The sequence below is a fragment of the Cricetulus griseus genome, chromosome 5, assembly GCF_003668045.3.
Source record: "Cricetulus griseus strain 17A/GY chromosome 5, alternate assembly CriGri-PICRH-1.0, whole genome shotgun sequence".
Lineage (NCBI taxonomy): Eukaryota > Metazoa > Chordata > Mammalia > Rodentia > Cricetidae > Cricetulus > Cricetulus griseus.
In genome coordinates, this window is record NC_048598.1 from 27,949,996 (window position 1) to 27,974,547 (window position 24,552).

General features: G+C 39.2%; 1 protein-coding gene across 7 annotated transcripts in view; it reads right to left on the reverse strand.

Moving 5' to 3' along the window:
• The window catches only part of Nme7 (NME/NM23 family member 7), a 128,862-nt gene that overhangs the window by 36,684 nt on the left and 67,626 nt on the right, over positions 1 to 24,552 (reverse strand). For all 7 annotated transcript variants that reach the window (XM_027417147.2, XM_035444867.1, XM_035444864.1 and 4 more), the window contains 3 exons: positions 22,890 to 22,958; positions 18,240 to 18,344; positions 1,560 to 1,667 (listed from right to left, as the gene is read on the reverse strand). In XM_027417147.2, the coding sequence (XP_027272948.1) occupies positions 1,560 to 1,667; positions 18,240 to 18,344; positions 22,890 to 22,958 (282 nt within the window). The remainder of the gene's footprint in view (positions 1 to 1,559; positions 1,668 to 18,239; positions 18,345 to 22,889; positions 22,959 to 24,552) is intronic.

The following is a 24,552-nucleotide window of genomic DNA, read 5'->3' on the forward strand; positions in this document are numbered from 1 at the left end:
AGAGTAAGAGCCAGAGGAAATGGATGACACCAAGCAAACAGGTCCTCTACAGCAACTGAGCAAAGCTCCTATGAACTCATAAAGACTGAAGCAGCAACAAGCACAGGGCCTGCACATGTTTGCACCAAGTTCTCGGTAAATATTATAGCTTTCAGTTTAGGTTTTTCTTTTCTTTTTCTTGTTTGTCTTTTGAGACAGGGTTTCTCTGTATAACATCCCTGGCTATTACAATCCTTTAGACTAGGCTGACCTCAAACTCAAGAGATCTGCCTGCCTCTGGAGTGCTAGGATTAAAGGTGTGTGCTACCACTCCCAGCTTCAATTTAGTATTTTTATGGGACTCCTGAGTGGGTGAGCGTCTAGGTCTCTGATTCTTGTGTTTTCTCATGGGCTCTTTTCCATCTGTGGGTTTGCCTTGTCCAACTTTAATGTGATAGTTTTATCTTATTTTGTTACATTTTGTTTTTTATCTTTTAGAAGTATGTTCTTTTCTAATGAGAGACAGGAATGGACTGGATATGGATGGGATGGGGGGTGAGGAGGGACTAGGATGAGTAGCAGGGGTGGGCGAATCTATCACCAGGATCTATTATATGAGGAAAGAATTTATTTTCAATAAGAAGAAAACAGTTAATTTTTCCTTTGCTTTTGGCCTATGAATAATTTTCTTTTGGCTTTCCCATTTTAGGTGTAGACAATAATTTTATCTACACTTATGTGTTGGGCAACCGTCATCATCCATCTCCATAACCCTTTACTACCAAAAACTCCTCTACCAACTTAGCCATAACTTTCTATTTATTTTACATGTAGTCTCGGGCAAACACATATTTTTTTTCTGTCCCTATGTATTTGACCACTCTAGGTATCTCATAACAGTAATCATACAATATTTTACTTTTTGAAACTGGCTTTTTCATTTAGCATAATGTCATCCTTCATATGTATATGCCACATTTTACTTATCCATTCATCTGTTGGTGGGCATTTGAACTTCTTCCAGGTTTTGGCCATTATGAATGATGCTGCTATAAACACATGGCTGTCAGGAATAGCCTGTACCCTGCTTTTGTTTTGAGAGAGGGTCTCACTATGTAGCCCTAGGTGGCCTTGAACTCACAGATCTGCCTGTCTCTCTTGCCCAAGTACTGGGATTAAAGGTGTGTATGAACCACCAGTGCCGGCAGTGAATCCTGCTTTTAATTCTTTTGAATATACTGTTGGATCATATAGAATTTCTAGATTTACATTTTTGAGGGACCTCTTTACCAATTTTTACATTGTTATGTATGTATTACACACATTAATTTCATTCTTGCTGGGAGGTAGCGGTCAAGCATTTAATCCCTACACTTGGGAGGCAAAGGCAGGTGAATCTGTGTGAGTTCTCTGGAGGAGCTGGGACCATGGGTGCACACTCGGGTATATTTGATCTATTGAGCTATTAGTATAAAGTTATTGGTGGCCCAGACTATTAAATGGTTTGAGATGAGCAAGAACTGTGGAGGTTACGGGTGAGCCTGATGCATAAGCAGGATTCCCACATTGCTTTGTCTTACCTCTAGGAGCCCATCCTCTGGCAGATCTGTACAGTGAACAGCATTCTGACTCTTCGTTTTACCAAAGATTGCTCTGAGGGTCTTAGGACGTAAATGCCGGGCGATTTCCTATGAAATACACATACATAGACATAGGTTAAAGTTACTAATAAGGTATTAATTAGAAAAAGCATTTGCTACATGAAACATCTTAATCATTTTATTTTTTAAAATCCAAGTTATATATTGAGGGTGTTAATTTTTCTTGGAAACAACATGAATATATGAAAATTTTGATGACTGAAAATTTATATTAACCAGTATAAAATTTTTAAATATTAATTTGTGGTGTGTGTGTGTGTGTGTGTGAGAGAGAGAGAGGGGTGGGAGGGCAACCTGTGTGTCGGTTCTCCTTCACATATGGGACTCAGGGACTGAACTCAAATTGTTAGATTTGGCAGCAGGCTCCTTTACCTACTGAGTCATCTTTTCTACCCTAGTGTGGTGGTTTGAATAAGAATGCTCTCATGGGCTCAGATATTTGAATGCTTAGTAACATGGGAGTGAAACTATTTGAAAAGATTAGGAGAATTAGGAGGTGTGGCCTTGTTGGAGTAGGTTTGGTCTTCTTGGAGGAAGTGTGTCCCTGGGTGGGCGCTGAGGTGTCAAAAGCGCATGCCAGGTGCAGGCCTCATCCCCTCTCTCTGGGAACAGATCAGGATGCAGCTCTCAGCTACTTCTCCCACACCACACCTGCCGGCCGCTGTGCTCCCCACCACCATGCGGCCTGCCACGATGATAATAGACTAAACCTCCGAAACAGTAAGCCAGCCCCCAATTAAATGCTTTCTTTATGAGAGTTGCACAGCATTAGAACAGTCACTAAGAAACATAGCAAGGCATTTTCTGTGGCCCAGGATACAATGCATTGTATTAAGAGACAACCATGATTACATTTCTTTTTACCAGTGGATTGTAAGAGCCACATGAAATAAGATTACTGTGAAAATTTTATAAGGCTAGTAAGCATCTTAACTTTATTTAAAATAAACCAGTTTCACGGTATTGATTTTATAGTTTTAAAAACTTTAAATCTGCTTAGCATTAGATCATCGTCAGGGAGAAAAATGGCTACAAATAGCCCTGGACTTAATGAGGCTGAGATAGATTCAGCAATAGATAGAAGAGCATAATAAGAGAACATAGTAACACTTGGGCCAAAGTCTTAAATAGGTCAGAAAGGGAGAGATGACCAGAAGGTAGCCTAGTGGGTTTGAGCTCAGCTAATCGGGTTGATAGGCAGTAAGACAGAAGTGAACTGGGAAACTGATCAGCGGTAAATCGGTTCTTAGACATATTGGCTGAGTTACTGTGGATGTGGAAATGGAAATGGTGTCTGCACACCAATGGTGCTTGGATGCTGAGTAACTGTCACAGCAAGTGAAGGGTGCTTTGAAAGTTTTCACCAAGTTAATTATAGCCACACGTCACTGAAAGGACATGCTGAATCAACACACATTGAGCATAGGCTCAATGTGGTACTGAATGTGGTCCCATAGGTTATAGTGGAGCTGCAATTGCCTATCGTCTCATGGCATTATGCCAGCCATAATGTGGCACACTGCACTGCCCCCCTCCCCCCCCCGGACTGTGGGGATACCAGTGGAAGCAAGCACACTCTGCCAGTCATATACCCACACAGTTATGTGCAGTGATAGTAATAAGAGACTATGTGACCAGTTTGTGTACTTCTCACACTATTCTTTGTGTTCTTGGAGTACTCCCCAGCAGCAAGCCATGCTGCATGGGGACCAGGCTTTCATTTTGGCTCATGTAAAAAGGGTCCTGGTTAACTGAAATGTCATACAGGCATATTACATATATAAATAACCATACAACATGGAAGTGAAGTGCCAAGAGCAATTTTTCCTCATTACAAGCCCCAGGCCTGCTCCAACAGATTCCCCTAATTATCCTAACACATTCTTGCTCTTTCTTCTATTTATACTCTATGGTGAAAACCACCATGCACACACAATCCATCCTTAATGAGCAGAAATAACTCCCAGATACAACAAGGCCACACTGAGTACCAACAATTTCATTTAGTACCATAAATAAATAATCCTTTAGAAGGAACTTCAGTGCTTGTGAATGATAGGTTATGCTGAGAAAATTGGACTCCTTAAAGAGTGATATTTATTTGCACTTAAAGTCAACACCTTTCAAACCATCAAATTCCTGGTTTATTCATGCCCCTCGACAAACTGGTGCCCAGCTCCCAAGTGCTTGGTTGTTTCATATCTCATCACAAGTACTAAAAATTCTGCTCAGGTAATCCTGCAGTGGAGGGGAAGTTCCATCTTAATGAATGCCCTCTAAGTCTACGGCAGTAAAAACCAGGATGGTTTTGACTAGCTCAAAACTGAAAACAAAGAAGAAAGCATTCATTCCATTATCCCAAGGCTGTGTGCATTTAAATGAATGCCACTGAGCACTGAACGGGTCTGCAGCGGGTAAAATGTGTCTGGACAAATAACAAATGGCTCCCATAGTAAGCTGCTTTCTCAGTCTTCACTACTACAGGAGGGATGCAAGAATGAACAAGCTGTGTCATGGCTCTGTAGAAGGAAGCTCCACTTTCATTTATTCTTCAGCCTTTTTACCCACAATGCCACTTCAGCCGCTCAGGCAAGGGGGACCACAGTCTTTATATTGTCACAGGTTCTCTTCATTTGTGAACCTTTTTGATACTTAGCACTCTGGGTCATTCTCATGTTCCCAAAGTTCCCCTTTACTTATCCCCCATGGGGCCAGGCTCCTCGACTTCCATCCTCTTACCACCCACAATTCAATCTTTTTTTAAATTCTTATCTTCCGGCCCTCTCTGTCCCATCATATTTAGTGCTGGACATGTGTCTTCAGATGACACTTTAGTCCCTAACTTCTGCTCAACCCTTTACTCAACAACATCATCTGGTTATTTCACTGGAATTTTAGATTCTATCTGTCCAAACCTAATCTCATCATCTTTTTTTCCAAGTGCTTCCTCTTCCTAAGTTCTCTCCTTTTCCTGAACAGAACCACACTTCAACCACATAATCCAGGCAAAAAGCTTTGGAGTCATTTCCTCCTTGAGCCCCAAAGGCAGTCTGTCACATCATATGGATTTGTTCCTTTGGCACAGCACTCCGCCCCATGTCCCCTTCCCAAGCCCATTGCTACAGCTTACTCTCTTATTATTTTTAGACTTTAGTGGTCTCCTAACAGGCTTCCTTACCTCCATCAGGAAACTTTTACCCCATTTGTGGAAACATATGCTCACTCTTGGAATCTACACAAAGTTAATGACAGGGACTACATGATCTTTACATAAGGACTATGTGATCTTTACATGACCAACAAACTAAGCTCATGAAAGGTGCATGGAATCTCAATATTAACGATGTAGCAGATGAGTAAATGGATGAATCAAAGGACTAGGAATGTTCAGGTTTATGCTCTTTATCGGTGACAGAATAGAAAAATTCAGCCACTTAGCTACCAGTGGTCAAGGCTCCTTTTTGTTACATTTTCCATGAGTGTTTATCTCAAAGAGTTCTGAAGAAAACTCCTTTGATATATATGTAAGTACCATTTAACTGGACTATTTTTTTATCTTCATGTATGTATGATGCGTGTGGGCATATGTGTGCCACAGTACATGTGTGGAAGTCAAAGGACGACCTCAGATGTCAACTGTTGCCTTATATCTTGTGTGAGATGGAGTCACACAGTTTGCCACAATGTACAGTAGCCTAGCTGGCTCAAAAGCTTCTGGGGATTTGCCTGTCTCTCCTCCCATGCCACCATAGCAAACTGAGATTACAGATGCATGCTATCATGCCTGGCTTTACATGGGTTGTGAGATCTGAACTCAGGTCCTCATCACTTGTGTGGCAAACACTTTAGCTATTGAACTATCTTTCCCAATCAGTTCATCTATTTGTGCACTGTTGATTTTGTCTATCAGAGTTTTGCAAACTATGGCACATATGGCTGAGGGTGGAACTGAGACCCTGAATATCCGTATCTTTGAAGGTGTCCTGCTCTGGGACTTAAGATAATGTCAGAGACATAAAATACCATGTGAGATGGGGACAATCTATCAGAGTAGCATTAGGTTCTTTAAGTAAGTGTATTTCAAAATTAAGACAGATTTGAATTCTTTCAAGAACTAAGGTGTCTTCTGGTGCAGACACACTCTTAGGAATGGCCACTATAAACATCAGAGTGTGTTACAAAGAATCATCTTTCAGCTCATCTGTTAGGCTTATACATTACTATATTTTAAAATACATTCCACTAAAATGCATTAACTCCCATGTAGTATGATAAATAAAAGACCCAGAGACTGATATTTGGGTTCAAACTTCAAGCTGAAGATCAGAAAAGCAAAGAAGCTGGTTTCTCAGGCCAGCAGCACTGTGTTAAACCAGTATGAGTGACAAATCTTCACACTGTCCACATGACTCACAGTCTTTCTTTTCTTGCTCTTCCCCCACCTCCATCACTCCTACCCTTCCTTCCATTTCCTATTTCTCGATGGGTACCAGACTCAAGGAATCACACATGCTAGGAAACCACTTACTCTATCATCATCAACACTGAGCTCTATCTACAGACTTTATTTTATTCACCCTGAGACACTGCTCACCAAACAGCCCAGGCTGTTCTCAAACTTGCAATTCTCTTGCTTCAGTTTCCTGAGCAGCTGAGATTACAAACCTGTGCTACCACTTCTAGCTAATTCACATTCTTATGTATGGTCCTGAGGCATACGATCTTGAGGCAAGAGTCTCACATAGCGAGAAGAACCCCTGTTACCCACAGTTACAATATTGTGCATATTTCCTTGTTTATATTACTTTCTGAAGAGGAATCTTTTTTTTTTTTTTTTTTTGGTGGGACTGGTGATGTAGCTTATAATTCTACCTTCGTGGGTGGCTGAGGCAGGATAATCTTAATCTTAAATCTTATAAAACATATTATTATTTTACTCTATGTATGGATTCTCTGCCTGTATGCATGTCTATGTACCATGTGCATGCCTGGTGTTGGTGGAGGCCAGAAGAGGATGTAGACCTAGAGTTACAGATGGTTGTCAACCACCATGTGGGTGCTAGGAATTGAGCTCAGGTTCTCTAGAGAGCAGCCTGTGCTCTTAACCTCTGAGCTACCTCTCCAGCCCCAAGTATCATAATCTTCAAGCCTGCCTGGGGCTACAGGGTGAGTTCAAGACCAGTCTAGACAACTTTGAAACCCAGCCCAAAATTAAGAAAGCAAAAGAAAGGGCTAGAAAAGCCCAGTGGTGCAACACGTACCTATCTTGTGCAAGACCCTGGAACTAGCACCCAGTGCCCCTAAACACACACACACACACACACACACACACACACACACACACACACACACACACACACACACACACACACACACAGACACACACACACACACACAGACACACACACACAGACACACACACACACACACACACACACACACACACACACACACACACACACACACACACACGAAGACAGAGAGAGATGCAATCATGTGTTCAGAATGTGTTGGATTATTCCATTAATGGTCTCTATGATGACTACCTTAAATGCCATCATAGAGCCTTTATCCAGTAGCTGATGGAAGCCCAAGCAGACATCTACAGCTAAACACTGAGCTGAACTCTGGAATCCAGTTGCAGAGAGGGAGGAGTGATGAGCAAAGGAGTCAAGGCCATGCTGGGGAAACTCACAGAAACATCTGACCTGAACAAGGCGGAGCTCATGGACCCCAGACTGACAGCTTGGGTAGTCTATGTGGCCCCTGGCAATGAAACAGTATTTATACCTAATGTACAAATGGACACTGGGAGCCCATTCCCCATAGAGGGATACTCTCTCAGCCTGGTCACACAGGGGAAGGCCTAGGCCTGCCCCAAATGATGTGACAGACTTTGATCCCCCAGAGAAGAACTCGCCCTTTCTATGGAGCAGAAGAGGGATGGGAGGCCACTGGTGGGGGGAATGGGAGAATGGGAGGGTGAGGGAACTGGTATTGACATGTAAGATTGTTACTAATTTAAATTTAAAAAGAGAACTCTCTGGTGCAATCCTCTTACAATGAATGTTTAAAAAACATAAAGTACAGTTTTATTTATTTATTATTTCAAATTTTAAAAGGTTTATTTACCTTATATTAAGTCATTTAAAATAGTAAAATACCTGTTTAAACTATTTGCATTATTTATTCACCATTGCTATATTTTTTATATTATAATATTTTGTTGATAAGTGACTCACTAGGAAAAAAAAAAGGCTGACTTTTGGCTCATTTTCTCATAAACATGAAAAAAGCCTCCAGAAATCACACATCATAAATAATGCAAACACTTATCACTATGGAAATATTTTGTGCAATTTTATTTATCCTTTAATTTACTGAGGAAACAGTGACAACAAATGTGCATCCTCAGCTGTTCTGATGCATGCCCTCACTGCTCTCCTCCATGCTGGGCCTCACTGAATGCTCCAGTCTCCCTCCCTCTCCCCTCACAGCTTGTGTTCATTGCCAGCCTCCAGTCTCCCTTCAAGCCTCTTTTATCCCATCCCATAGGTCCCTTCCTAGCTTCCAGGCTTCTCTCATACTTACTCCCGGCTAAATACAAACATTAACATTTAGAAGCTGTATCTGAACATGAAAGGTCACACAGAATTCATATTTCTGAGCCTAGGTAGTTTTGCTTACATAATATTTTCCAGTTCTATCCATTTCCCTGAAAACTCCATAATCTCATTTCTATTTACAACTGCATGAAGTCCCAGGTGTGTGTGTACTTTTTCATTATCTAGTCGTCCACTGACGGGCATCTAGGCTGAGTCTGCATCCTTGCTATTTTGAAAGGAGCTGCAGTAAATGTGTGCAAGTCTTTCCGGAGGCTGTGGAGCTCACCGGATATCTGTCCAGGAGTGACATGGGAGGGTCGGAAGGTAAGTCAACTTTTGGCATTTTGAGAAGCTACCTCGCCACTTTCCAAAGGGGCTGTCTGAATTTACGCTTCCATCTACAGTGAATGAGGTCTCCTTTTTCCCCACATCTTCTCCAGAGTTTGTCCTCATTTGTTCCCTGATGATTGATAAGCTAAGCCATAGAAATCCCCTTTTTAAATCAGTGTAGTGATGCATGGATTCACGTAATTCAACCATTTAAAAATATAACTGTTTATATATTGGATTCTGTTTTCAAATGTAATTAAAAGGGAGATTTGAAATTCACGAATTCAATAAATTCTCAAATTATATTACTGCCAGCACTTGTGCTAATAGATTACTGGTTAACCAACTTTCCTTTTCTTATACTCTTTTTGGCTGGTTTGACTCAGAATACAGAGAACAGAGTACAGTATGTTTGGCAAATACAATTATCTATGTGGGGCAAAAACTTATAAGATAAATTTCTGTTTGGTGAACAGCCATTCATTCTTAATAACAACTCATGTGTGAGCTGCTTAATGCACACTCTGCAAAGCCTCCTGTGTCAAATGTGGCAGGAAGAGGGTAATATATGAGGATAAATGCTGTCACTACTGAGTCTGTCTCCTGCTTCCAACCACCGCAGGTTAATTAGTATTCGGAATACCAACTCATTCTTTTGTATATTAATGTGGATTAGGAATCAGCATCCATCTTGCTACTCAGAGAACCATGAAATAATTTAAACTGCTCTCCCTTACACTACTTCAGTTTTAAAAGAGTAAAACAAAATACATTTAAAATGGACATGTTTTTATCTCCATTTTGGTACTTTACTTTCTGAAACAGATTCAAAGGTAATAATACAAATCCGTGCAAACATTCAGAAACAAGTCTTGACATCTACAAAGATGAATAAGAAAATCTGCAATAGCTGGAGAATGAGTTAAGCTCCATGCTGAAGACCTACATGGCTTATTGTTTTCTGAGACAGGGTGTCTCTGTTTAACAGCCCTGGGTGGCCTGAAACTCACTCTGTAGACCAAGCTGATCTCAAACTCAGAGATCTGTCTGCCTCTACCTTCCCTGAGTGCTGGAATTAAAGGCATGCACCACCACAACCTGGCTTTTTAGTTTTTAACAACCATGTCATACAAGTCATTTTTTTGTGTGTTACAAACATATGCATGTGTACATGTGTGTGCAAGCATGTGGAGGCCAGAAAACAAGCTTGGGTATTACTCTTTTTTTGTAACTTCTTTATTGACTCTTCGGAGATTTCAAATCATGCACCCCAGTGTGTTATTCTTCAAGTCATCCAGACTACTACTTTTTTGAGAAGAGTCTCTCACTAGTCAGGAGGTGGTGAAGGAGGCTACGCTGCCTCCTCAGAGATCCACCTGTCTCCACCTCCATACTCCTGGAATTACAAGACCATGCCACCACAGCTGGCTTTTCTTAGATAAGTTCTAGGGACTGAGCGCAGGCCAAAAGCACTTTACCAAGAGAGCCACTGTGCCAGGCCTGCAGGAATATATTTAATAAAATTAGTGTAAAACTTAATTAAGTGGGTGTTACAAAATAGTACTGGATGATATTTTAATCTTATTTTTAAAATACACATAAATACAAGTTTAAAACCAAAATGAGAGTGTTTATTTCTAAAAGAAGAAAAACAAGAATGATAGTTAAGTTTTGTTTTCTTGAGTATTAGTTCTTTTCCATAATTTTGCTCGTGTGGGGAGTGACCTGAATTAGATGACATGAACTGGGCAGCTGATGAACAACTGCAGTAAGTGTGAAGAAAACAACAGAAGTAAATATGCTTCTCTCCATCTCTAACACAACACAGATTGATTTTTGTTGTCTGATTTCACTTGTAAGGAATTAAGATTCAAGGAGAGATTTGGAGCCTAGAGAGAGAGCAATACAAAAACCATGTAGGCCAAGTTGACTCACTCCAAATAATACATGGTACTTGCACTTCCTGGGAAGAAAGAAAGCAAGTCAGCTATTCCTCTCAAAGCAAGCAGAAGATGAGTGCAATGCTATGTGGATACTTAAAGACTGGCAGTCAAGGTCTGCAGTAAGCATTATCTCCTAGGAGCATCTATAATGAATACTATACTTGGGCAGAAAAGGAAACAACAATGCACTTCCTTCTGAACTAGGAGCACCGCTCTTCTGGCTACTAGCCCATGGACACATGCTCATTGCTTGCTGAACTTTTACTGCCCACCTTCAAGTTCAATCAAAAGGAGAAGAAAAGATTTTTTAGGATTTATGTAAGGATCTTTGATCCTCCATCTTCAAGGGATATGTTCAAGACTCCAGCAGATAGCATGAACCCTGGCACTGTTTTTCCCATACATAAAAAATAAAATAAAATAAAAAACTTTTGATAAAGCTGACTTTGTCAAGTAAGCACAGTAAGAGACAGAATAACTAGGATTCTACAGAAAATCATAATAGCCTACTATAACAAAAGTCAAAAGTTCTAGAATTTTCCACGTACTGCTTTTGGACCATGGTTGGAGATGAGTAACTGAAATTGTTGAAAAACAAAACTGCAGCTAAGGGAGACAGCTTATACATAGCTCTTGACTTTGAAATGAGACTTTAGTCCTGGGTTTTAGTATTTTTGGGAAAACTATTCATCCTTGGAGCTAGACTGCCCTGAACAAAGGCAAAAGTTGGGAAAAAGTTGGGTGCTAAGGCTTTTACATGATCTCATCTAATCTGGCATTTATCTAAAAACCAAGGTAAAGTCCATTTCCACTAATTAATAGGATAGATCAGGGAGAAAAGACACATGACACCCCAGTCACTCATTCATATTTATTGTCACTTTTTATGTGAAACATGTTGAGCTTGGGTTTTATTTCAAATGTAAGACAACTTTTTAAAGTACTTTTATGAAAAGTACAGACTTCTTTCATAATAAGAATAACTAGTTCCTAAATCATGAGTGAATATTTTCATTATATTTGAATTAAGTTGCTTTCAAAAATTTCATGTTTTTAATTAACTATATAGGAATAATGATTTTTCTTATTATCTGGTATTAACAAAAAAATCAACATTCAAAATTAGAAAGGGTCACATATAACTTCATGGTCACATTGGAGGGATCTTTAAGTCCTTCTCTTTGGCCTTGCAAGTGTTCGGACTGTCTCATCAAGATATAAATAAAATGCCTACTGATCAAATCCTGAGAAGATCATGGCTCAGTATTATTCAGGCTAGTAGTACCTGAGCCTGGACTCAAACCTGGCACTGATGTGGTTGGCTTTTTACCCACGAATAGACTTGTAAAGTGATGGGCTCTTTTGTATCCCACACTGGTCATTTCCAGAGTCTCAAAAGCTTTAAGCATATTTCCCTTCCATCTCATGCACAGTCTACTGTCCTAGGCAGTGCCCCTGGGAGCTGACATTTGAAGCTGACAAACAGCATGTGTGCGTTAGGGAGATAAAGCCTGCACATGTGTGCCAGCCTCCTGGGATTCTAAAATGTTAGCAGCCCCAGCTGCTGCTGTGGCTCATCTCAGTGTGTACTGCTCCAGGGAAACTGAAGTCCTGCCTTCTGACTGTCAGAGGGATACATCTGATAGGAATATGGTTACTCTAAAGTCTAACAATGGGAAGAAAAATAGGTATCTGTATGTGGTCCTGGATTGAACTTGGGGCCTCACTCATACTAGGCAGCTGCTCTATCACTGAGTTACATTCTCAACCTCAAGAGATCTTAAATTATTTAATATTTATTATTTATTCAATATTAGTTAATATTTATTGAAGAAACACAAAGAATTAACTGAACTAACATACATTTTGTGTGTGTGTGTGTGTGTGTGTGTGTGTGTGTGTGTGTGTGTGTGTGTGTATAATTTGTTAGATACCGGATATCCTGAAAATATCAATGAAAGAAAAGACAAAACTCCTTTCGTTTCCCGTGTTTATAGAGTGGTAGCAGGAAATGAAAATGAGTGTCTAGTAAGCAAATTGTGTGCGATGTTCAGGAGCTGACACTACTATAAGTGATGAAGACATGAGAAAGCTTCGACTGTCCATGGAGGTCGGAGGTGAGCTAGATCTCTTCCAGAATAGCACACTCAGACACGAATACCACTAAGCACAAAAACATACCAACTTGGATTCCTGTGAATGAATCGTGGGTGATGTGTGGATGGTGCGTTGCTGTTGTTAAGAGCTAAAAGTGCCTTGAGAATGTCCTTCAGCTACATTCTATGCTTTCTGTCCATCTTTAGACAGGTATCTTTTTCTCATCCTCCATATTGTCACTGTATTTATTTTACCTGTTGGGAATCTATTTTGCCAGTAAAACAAAGACTGCCAGACAGTGGGTTTGTATCCCCAGTACCATTGCATCTTATGGACTAGGAATGCTTGACATATAAATAGCGCCTGCTATAGGGTTGAATAAATAAAAATCATAATTAAGAATGAGTTTTTAGAAAGGAACAAGTTTAGAAAATCACTAGGATATTTTAGTAATCAACCAAGTCTTAGCCTTTACAGTTTTTTTTTTTTTTTGAAACAAGGTCTATTGCAGCACAGGCTGGCTTGAATTCACTGTGTTTGGAGGCTGGCCCTGAGCTCATGACCTTTCTTCTTCTGTCTCCCAACAATGGAGACTACAGATGTGTGCTACCATACCTGCTGACATTAATATCTGTGGTGTCAACTACTCAGGGAAAAAGCTATGTGCTCTGCACCAGCTTGTACTCAGGCCGAGGCCATGAGTGACAGCAAATGAACAAATGAGCCCCTCCCACAGACTGCCCAGCTTCTAATGTCACAACGACTCTGCTACTCTGCTGGTGGCTACACACAGCTGTATGCAAGCTACCTGCTAGAATAACATGAAAACTGGAGATTGAAGGGCTCAGGATGTAGTCCCTGGAGTACTAAGAACCTTCAATACAATGACATGCTCATTCCTAACCTAACAGGACAGTCTGGTGTGGTGCCTGACTGCAGAGAATAGTCCAGTGAGCTGGGCAAATTGATTTATTTATGCTCAGTCTCCTTGTAGATAAAATGGGGTAACAATAATATCAGTAAATAGTGGCATCTGTATCTCACTGAATCACTGTTAAGACTAAATCAGGTACCTTATACTCTGATTTACAAATTAAAAAGAATTAAAAATATATTATTTGTTATAAGCTCAGTAACCTTATTATCTATTATAATGGTCTATCCAATATTTCAAAGTAAATTTTCTAATTTTACTACCTATATGACCATCTGTCTTAGGGTTTTTATTGATGTGTAGAGACCCTAAGACCACAATGGCTTGCATACAGTTCAGTCCATTAGCATTCATGGCAGGAAGCATAGTGGCATGCAGGCAGACATTATGCCGGAGAGGTAGCTGAGAGAGTCCTACATCTTGCAGGCAACAGGAAGCTGACTGAAACACTAGACAGTATCCTGAGCACAGGAGACCTCAAAGCCCACCCCCACAATGATACATTTCCTCTAACCAGGCCGTATCCACTCCAACAAAGCCACACCTCCTAATAGTGCCACTCCCTATGAGATTATGAAGGCCAATTACATTCAAATTATCACACTATCCCTTGAACTTGAAAGGGTAGATCCTCATTTCACCTTGGAGAAATTCCATTCTGTAAGGTATGCCCACTTAGATCAAAACCTCTGTGAAATCTTGTTATTTACTTCAAAGAAACAGAATCTTTCATCCAAAAAAATTTAAAAAAGGAGTCAGTCTCCTTATACTTCCAGGAAACACTGATCTAACTCTCCATTTATTTTCCCATTGCTTATGAACTTCTGTTTTCCTTCTTATAACAGATTACAAGAAATATCTAGCAATGTCCTGACTACTATCAGATTTTAAAAAATATCTGACTTGGCTTCATTTGATTTTGAACTTATGCCTGTTGAAGATCTTAAATGTGAGGAGTTCCTTGGGCCAGTCTGCTCTCTTTAGAGAGGATATAATTCCACTGAAGTTTCTTTTCTTTCTTAAAAAACATATAACAAGAAGGTTGCAGATCATAAACAAAGAAGTTCCCCATGAATTTTCTGATCCACCAAGGGATTGTTCTATATGATCAAAACAAGAGCCCTATAAACATATAGTGGTGATTTGAGCAATAATGACCCCTATGGGCTTATACATTTCAATGTTTAGTCATCAGGGAGTGGCACTATTTGAAAAGGATTAGGAGGTGTGGCCTTACTGGAAAAAGTATGTTTCAGGGGTGGGCTTTTGGATCAGGATGTGGCTTTCAGCTTCTCCAGCACCATGTCCACCTGCCACCATGCTCCCCACCATGATGATAACAGACTAAGCCTCGGAAACTATAAGCAAGTCCTTAATTAAATACTTTCCTTTGTAAGAATTGCCTTGGTTATGGTTTATCTTTACAGTAATGGGATAGTAACTAAGACACATGTTACTAGTATCAGAATAATAGCTATTTCTATATAATGTATGCCTTTTATTGCTCCTTAACAAAATAAAGCAATGCAGTTTACTTAAGAAACATTTCTTAATAGTCCACATCCTAACTGGGGTAATATCAGTAGTCTCCTAATCTCATATCATTTTAGCTTTACTACAACCAACACATGCTCTTCTGAAGGAACAAGGTTGTCACTCCAAAGGCAGCATTTAACATGCCCTAACTTACTCAACCACTCCCATAAAAATCAAGATCTAAAAGCAAAGTCACCCCCAAGCTCATTCAAGTGTGGTACCTCCTGGTGCATTCCGTAAGAACTCAAAAAAAAGGGAAGGAAAATTAGCTGGTGATACTTACAGCATGCTAGGCGCTGTTCAAAGAAGCACAACCACATTCACTGATGTAAGCGTCATACAGGGTTATTTTTTGTTTTATTGGTGAAGAAACAAGAAGCATTTGCAGGTGGCTCTGTTTCTGAGCCCTACTACAAAGCAACTATACATTGTGCACCATTCCTCCTCTGCCCTGGACACCACAGAAGCCAGACACAGTCCATGGAAATGTGAGGCTCTGCTGCTGCTCCGCTAACCTCTCAGTGTACTATACTTTTTAAGGTCTGTTCACGGTCTGTTCCTTGCAGCAGAGTGTATCTATGAGGGCAAGGGCTATTGCCTTGGCTGTTGACTGCTGTATCTCCAGTCTTTAGGAAAGTACCGAATGTACAAGAGGGCTCCACAAATACTTGGCAAACGAAGAAGGACTGAGCCCACCCAAACCACCAATTGATTCATGTAATTAATGTAATATAAGCATAAGGGTTGGAGCAGAAGTTAAGAGAATGAACAAGGATTCAAGGATGCATTATAACAGATATCTTAGACAATTGGGCCAGAGAAGGGAAGATTCCTGCTAGCAAAGGAACAAAATGCAAAACTTCCATGGGCTAAGATAGCATTTTCTAATTCCAGGAATGCTTATTGGAACTCTGTAGATCTCCTGTTCTCTAGGACAGGATTCTCATTCTCACCTTGTCCCAAAAACCTCTTTTTGAAATCTGATGAAGTCTATGAACTTTTCCCAAGGCCAAGTGCTAAAATGTACAAATATGTAGGATTGATATTCCAATATTTTAATCACATTTTCTGATACTGTATAACACAGTACTTATTAAGATCTAGTGTCAGTTTATAAACAATGAAAATGAAAAACAGAAAATCAAAACCCACAATGGAGTAATCCCAATAACACCTTCTAGAGGCAAGATTCAAGAACATGAAAGCCTCCAAACTAAAAGGTGAGACTGGACTCCTGAAAGAACAAGACCTCAGGTTAGCCATTCTCACTATGCCCGGCCACAGAACCTAGTAGCTTGCTCACACTACTCCAACAAGAAATGTTCACTGAATAAATACCTATAAAGGAAGAGAATCAGCACATTTTTCTTTCCAGTACTGTCATGTCTACATGATACCCACGAGCTCACTCCCCAATTCTTCCTCAGTGAGCATTTCCTGACATCACCAGCCTGTACATTGAGTACCATAAGGGATGCCCATGTGCTCTCCCTACTTCTTCCTCAGTGAGCACTTCCTCTGCTGTTACCTGCCTGTACTTGAATACCATAAAGAAAGAGCTTGCTGTGAAGTGGTGCTTTTCTTTTCAGCCAGGACTTTAATCACATCGCCTCTCACCCCTATCACCTACTCATTTAACACATTCCGCTTAGATGCCATGCTCTTCAGTAAGCTTCCTTGCTACCCATCCTTAGGCTGAGCTACCTGTGCTAAGATTCTCGGTTTCCATTTCACTTATAAATATTTAGCAGTGGGAGAGTCACAATGCATGAAAACTAACCACTTACGTTCCTTTTTTTTTCCTGGGTTGACCTCAAACTCATGAGCTCAAATGCCCTCCTGCCTTATATTCAGACTATCATGTGCATCACTTTGCCTGGCTGAAGCCTCTATCTTTATATCCACCAGAGCCAGTACAGGCTCAATAATTATTTACTGTGTATATGAGAGAATGAAACAATGTTAGAGCTTAATTTTTTTCTTTTTTGTTAATTTTATTTCTCTAATTTTTCCTATTTGGTCAGCTGATCATTCAGATTTTAAGTTTCTCAAAAAATTAACAAAAGCCCCATTTGGTTATCAAACAGGAAGCAAAAATTAAGATGGCTTTCTCCTCAGGTCAAAGGTCCCCTCTCCTAACTTCTCATGACTGACATTCAGTAAACACACAGCATCAGCACCACTCTCTCCCAGTGTTCTCTACACTAAGCACCACCTTTCACAACCCATGTATCATTTCTACCCTTTCTCCCTAAAAAATACAAAGGAGGCCTTGTTGATTTTCTTGATGTTGTCGATCTGTACTTCTTTACTTCTAGAATCCCGTTCTTTAATCTCTTTCAATTTAATTTGTTCCAGTTGTACCAAAGAAACCATTCTGTAATAATTCTTAAAATTAAGTTACATTCAAAAAATTCCTCTTTCCTAATATATAAGAATTACATTTTCTACCTTATTTCCTCTATTTAGGAAAATACTTACTTCCTCATGCTTTCACAAATGCACTTCACTGAAGCAAGGAAGCAATCTTGTGTGTACCACAGAAAGTTCCTGGTCCTTCACTGTTGTCTTTGTACCTAGGATACAACCTTTTCATACTCTTCTATCTTCCTTGTACTTGACTTTTCCTTCAAGTCTTGCTTCCTCTAACATGGCTTAAAATTGCCCTTATATTAGTTGCTCTCTTACCACATACATCTTCAACACTTGAATTTGCCTCAAGTACCAACTGTTTGGTCTTTACTTGTAGTTTCCACTGAGAGTTCAATTGTTCTAGAAGCTCTGTATACATGTATTGTATATATTACTGTTCTATCTCACTTAGACAAGTTCAACTGATCACATTTTCTTATGTATCTAGAATAAAGCCATCATATTTATATTTTCATATTTACTTCTAGGCCCTTCCTATTTGAAAGGATAATACCTTAGAAAAGTTTTATTTCAAAGTTTAAAAAAGTACTTGCTTTGACTCATAATTTAGCAAATGGAAAGAAGAAAACAGTGCCATAGTAAATAATACTCCATCCATTCTCTATTGTCACTAGGCAAATAGCAATTATTCTAACTTATAAGATAAAAAATTAAAACTTAAACTTATTAATATATTTAGTTAATTCATGACAAAAAATTGAGCAATAGTTTAAAAACTTACAGGATCAGCAGGTCCACAGAATTCTCGAAAAGTCTTTTTAGAATTGTTGTTCTGTTGGATCTCCATTGCCACGCAAGAGCCAGAGCACATTTCTGTCACCATATCCTTTGATAGACAATGTAAGAGAAAACAAAGGAATTAAAAGAACTGAATATTTTACCCTGATTCTTTTCATTGCACTACTTTCCAACTATTTCCAATCTGAAAATGGCCACCTTTGACGTATTCCCATCCCTGTCCTGGACATTTGCACTTTTTGCATTATGGCCACCTTTGCTTCAAAAGTTTGTCTCATCACTTCATCTCTACTTTTTGTATCACTATCATTTTAAGGTCATGTTTTGATTCCTCTCATCACCTAAAATCATTTCTAGTTTCTCTTTCTTTCAGATCCCCTCTTTTCCTCAGCACATTTTCATCAAACTGATATTCCTAAAATAGAAATAGTGATGTTTCCCCTGGAGGACCTTTAAAAATCTATAATGTAGTTAGCAGCAAGGAGTAACATCTAGAAACTAGAAAAAATAACTAGTTTCCATGTATTGAATGGTAGGGGCCAAGGGACTGTGACTCTTGGGAAGGAGGGACAGTATAGTAAGCCAGATACGTCCCCATCTTACAAAGCTTAAAAACAAGACTCAGCAGAGTCAAACTGAACCAAAGTCACTTAACTGAAAGTCAGAGCAAATCCCAGCACTCTCTACAGGAAACGATCCATTTCATCACACTCAACACACTATAAAACAGTTATCATTACCAGGCATGAGAAGAAGCAGGAGAATATAAGCCACCAGAAGAACAAAGTTAGTAAGTAGACATGGATCCAGCAGACAAGTGCAGTGTAATGAGCAAAAATCGATATTACAGCTGTTATAAAGGGTCTGCTTAAGTTATAGAAGAAACAGAGACATTTTAAGGAAAAATTAAATAACAGAAGATTAAAATCTAGAAATGAAATCAAAGACATGTAACTAACAAGTGCTTTGGATGGGAGGCCACGGCAGTGCAGATCAGTGAATCTGAAACAGGTACTTGACACTGCTTCAACACAAGCAAGGGAACCAACAAAGAAGAAAAACAGAAGTCACTGTGGGACAATGTCACACTATCTACCATGGTGTGCTGGAAGACAAGTTCAGAGAGAACTATTTCAGGAAATAATTCATAAAAAGTTTTCCAAATTTCTATCCATAAACCTCTAAGCCCAACAAAGGAGATGAAGGGGGGAAAAGAAACCTGGAAGAAAAGTGTCAGAGAGTGCATCACAACTAGCAAGAAACAAAACAAATCCTAAAAGGTAAGAAAAATAAGACAAAACATTACAGGAAGGCAAAGACAGACAACAGCAGCAGCATAACAAGGCCTCCTGTCTAAAACATGAACGCAAATCACAGCGTATTTTTAAAAACAAAGACACAGAAAAATTTCTTCAGACAAATGAGACCTGTGAGACATAACACTACGGTGGTTCTCAACCTGTGGGTCATGACCATCACAGGGGTCACATATCCTGTATATCAGATTTTACATTACAATTCCTAACAGTAGCAACATTATAGCTATGAAGTAGCAATGAAATAATTTTATGGCTGGGAGTCACTATAACATGAGGAACTGTATTAAAGGGTTGTAGCATTAGGAAGGTTGAGGACCACTGCAATCCTAGAATCCCTGTCTGTAGGATAATGGTCAACCCATTGTAAATATGTATGAAATTATCAAAGAATAAACAAAAAATGTTAAAGTTCTCAAGAGGAGGGAGACAGACGGAAAATATGGACCTACACAACAGGAGTAAATGTGGATAAATATAAAACACTTTTTTAGTTGCCTTAAAGATGACTATTCAAGGGCTCATAAGCTCTCATGCATAGCTAAGGAGCTAAAGACAGTTGATGGCTTCTGGGAGACGGAGTGGGGGTTTGGGAGGACCTGGAAAGAGTTAAGGGGAGGTGTGGGGAGAATGTAATCAGACATATTGCATGCATGTATGAAACTATAAGAAAATTAAATAAAATGTATTCAAAACAGAAAAAAGATAATTGTTCAAAGAAAAATATTAGTTTTTTGTTGTTGTTTTTTTATTTGTATGTTTAAAAGCATAACCCCAGGTATGTCAACTACATTAGAGTGAATGGCCTCACACCCATTAGTATACAGGCAGCAACAACTGGACTCATTGGGTAATCGGGGTATGTATGTCTGTATGTCTGTATGTCTGTATGTATGTACTTACTTTTGAGACAAAGGTCTCTCACTGTGTATCAGGTGCTGGCCTGGACCTTGCTACATAGATCTCCTGCTCTCTGCTTCTGAGTGCTGAGATTAAAAGAATGTGCTACCATGCCCAGGACAGTGGGTGTTTATTTGTTTCTTTTGATTTTAGGGAGGGGATGGAAGCTTGAGGGTGGGGTTCTAGAAAGAGTTAAGGGAAGGAGTGGGGAAAATAAAATCAAAATACATTGCATGCATGTGTGAAATTACAAAAAATTCAATAAAAACAGGAAAAAGATAATATTCAAAGAAAAATATTAGTAGCGTATTACAGAGTTTATCACACACATAAGAATAAAATAAATGATAAAACAATAAAACAAGGATAAGGAGAAAGGCTTTTAGGTTTTTAACTCGATGTGAAATGATATGAAGAAGAGGATTGGAGAAAAACGCTTTCTCACAGGGTCTGGAACACTCATCTTTTCACTTTCTTGTCAACACTGAAAAGCACTTTAGATAAAAGTGATGATAAATAGAGACTTTGAGGAAGATCAGCAGGTGGGGTTTCTGAGGGTGAGTCAAGCACAGCAGCACAGTGAGGCTATGCTGGAAGGTAGTGGCAAATGAGGTTGGATTATACTAGGCCACACAAGCCCAAATGACTTCAGAGCATTTATAATACACAAGGCCAAACTAAAATAACTTATTATAGGACATACTTACATATTAACCCAAACACTGTCACCCTACCTAATGGAAACGACAGAGTTAGAAGAAAGAGCTTCATAAGTGATGTGATACATATAACCCTATTTAGAATACCTAAATGGACCCCAGCGCCACTTTGTTATTTTTATACCCAATCGTGTTGGATTTGATTTTCCTATTTGATGCTATTAAGGTACTGCTTACACATAAAATGCCAAGTTCTCAGTAAGAAGAGATATCAACACATTTTCTGAAAAGGAGAAAAGAAAATCTTTCTTCATTCTTCTCTCCTTTTCTTCGTTTGTGTCTCTCACTTTGTGTTACCATCGGCAGCAGCCAACAGTTAGAACAGCAGGTATGTAGCCTATTCCAAATGAGCCTACTCCAAAAAAGAAGAAAGAACAGACACCAAGCAAAGAATGCCACCAAACACATAATGTCTTTCTTTAAAAATTGGCTCAAGGGGGCTGGAGAGATGGCTCAGTGGTTAAGAGCACTGCCTGCTCTTCCAAAGGTCCCCGAGTTTAATTCCCAGCAACCACATGGTGGCTCACAACCATCTGTAGTGAAATCTGGTGCCCTCTTCTGGCCTGCAGACATACATGCAGGCAGAATACTGTGCACATAATAAATAAATAAATAAATAAATAAATAAATAAATAAATCTAAAAAAAAATTGACTCAAAATGTTTTGGTCCTCCCAGTTTTTAGTTAAGGAGAAATTTTCTAAAAACTTGGTTGCTTATTTTTTAAGAGTCTTTTGCTGACCTAAGACAGTCAGTTGTACATGGAATATCGAATCAAACGTCTGTCCTCACTGAAACTTAACTTCTATTAATGCACATCATGTGTCTTTATCACAAAACTGTAAAGTCCATAGTAGATGTTCAATCAGTTCAATCTTATCATGATGACAGGATAAGGTCAAAATTATCGTCCTATTTTAGATAATTTTCAAGTTAAGTTTGAATGTAAGCATAAATTAGCAACAAAAACTCCACTATCAAATACTATTACTAAACTCAACACTAACAAACCCAGCAGCAGCAGCAGCAGCAGCAGCAGCAGCAGCAGCAGCAGCAGCAGCAGCAGCAGCAGCAGCAGCAGCAGCTAATATTCACCAAGTACTCTCAATGAAGAGATCACTTTACACGATAGGTTTGAATTCGTTCTCATAACAATCTTCTAATACTGCATTGTTCTCATTCTATGCATGGGCTACTAAAAGCTTTAAAAGAGTAAATAACTGGTGGTCCTAGGAATTGAACTTTGGCCCTCTGAAATGGCAACAAGCCCTCTTAACCACTGAGCCCTCTCTTCAGCTCCATATTGAACATCTTTCATTCATCTGTTTGACAGTCACATTTGTTCTTTTAAGAAATACCATTTCAGATTCTCTGTATTTCTGTCTCTTTGTCCCCCTTTGAGGTAGGATTCACCATGCTGCCCACTCTAGCCTCAATCCTGTTCCTCTGCTTCTACCTCCCAAGCACTAGGTAAGTCATGCATCATTACCTGGCTCTCTGTCTGTTTTAAAAATTAGGTTAATGGTCATCTTGCTATTGAGTTGTTTGAATTCTTAATAGAATTGGACATTAATTCTTTATCAGATATATGGTTCATAAATCACTCTTCAAAATATTTTCAATAATTATAAGATTTCAAAGATTTGAAACACACACACTGCTTTCAATTGCATTATTTTACATTGATTTTGATACTTACATTATACTCAGGCACTACACCTTTATAAACTTCATAGAATTCTTCAACATTAACCCGATCCATATTAAACTACAAAAAAAACAAAAGTAAGCCAATCATGTGAGCTAAAGTTAGCACTCAGTAATTATCATTCTTTAGACACATACTTTCACTTTTTTGCTATCTTTTTCTCCACAATGGTCTCAAACACACTATGAAGCCCAGGCTAGCCTTGGATTTGTAACTGTTCTGTCTCAGCATTCCATTACAGCTACTTGCCACCATACCTGTCTTCTTTTAACTTCAAAATGTAGGTTTTAGATATTTATTTGAAGAAGCAAGCATTACTAAAGACCAGCTGATCAATAATAACTTTATTGCTTATTTATTGATTATCATTTACTGAGTATTTAACAAGTTACACATGACTGAGTTTTATACATGTTCCATCTCATACAATTCTCACAATCCTAAGGTACAAGTACTCAGCATGCCACTGCTAAGGCTTAGAGACACCATGAGACCCCTCTAAATTGGTCTCTGTCACTCCCAGAATCGGACACCATTGACCATGCGCTCATCCACTACTCTACAACTTTTAGAATGAAACCCTATTCTTTATAGGATTTCAAAAGAGGCATAGACAATATAATGCTGTTTATTGGTAGATTAGACATACAAGGAGAAAAATGTTACCAAGCACAGATCCCTCAGAGCTTGTGGAGAGAATGGAAAGCTATACTTCCACCCTCTCAAGCATTTGGAAAAATTGTTAATACTGATTTGTAACAAATCACCAGACACGTGAGCTGGACTTCCTTCTAGCCATCAAAAATAAGTATAGATAAGACATATATGTTTATAAAACACATCCAAACAACTTCTTACCAAGAAGTTGTTGGTTTTAAATTCAGTTAGGGATAAAATTTTGTTATGTTTAACAGTCTCACTAACTAAAACATTAATTTAAAGAAAGGGCGTCTGAACCCTAATTTTGCCCCCTTTCCTTTGCTTCTCTAGTGTTGTCAGGACTGGAGATCACTGAGAAGTGTCAATCCACACAGTCCACAACACACATCAGAAGGATTGATCAGCATAGGCAGCATTACTGTTACAGGGAGGGAAGTCGATTTGATTTCATACCATTAGTGCATCAAAGCATGACATAAAATATAAATTAATAAAAGTCTATTTAATCTACAGCACAAACCAACAGTGGCAAATAATAACATTGCCATGGCCTAGATGAGAAACTGAGGAGAAGGATGCTGGACTAGGGTCACATGCCAGAAAACTGTTGACCCTAAGTTCTGAAAATACTATCCCGGGTTCTAAACATCAGCGATTGCGTTTACCATTATCCTATAATGCCCCTATAATCAATAGGTTCACATTATTTATGATGATTTCTTGTCAAATGTACCAGGGAGTACAGCACAAAGGTATCCGCTGTTACAAACTATGTGTTATGGCTCCAGTCAAGGACTTTCCGAGAATGTCTGAGGAGGCAATTCTAAGTGAGTATGGGCTTGAGGCTTAAGAGCCATGGGGGAGAGTAAGTACACTAACACTTGAGGGACAGTTTAGAAGCCAGACCCGGCTGAGAGTGCCAAGGGAATCAGAACTGACATCACATCCTTCCTTCTTCACCATTTGCTAAGAAACCTAGAACACAGAATGTTCA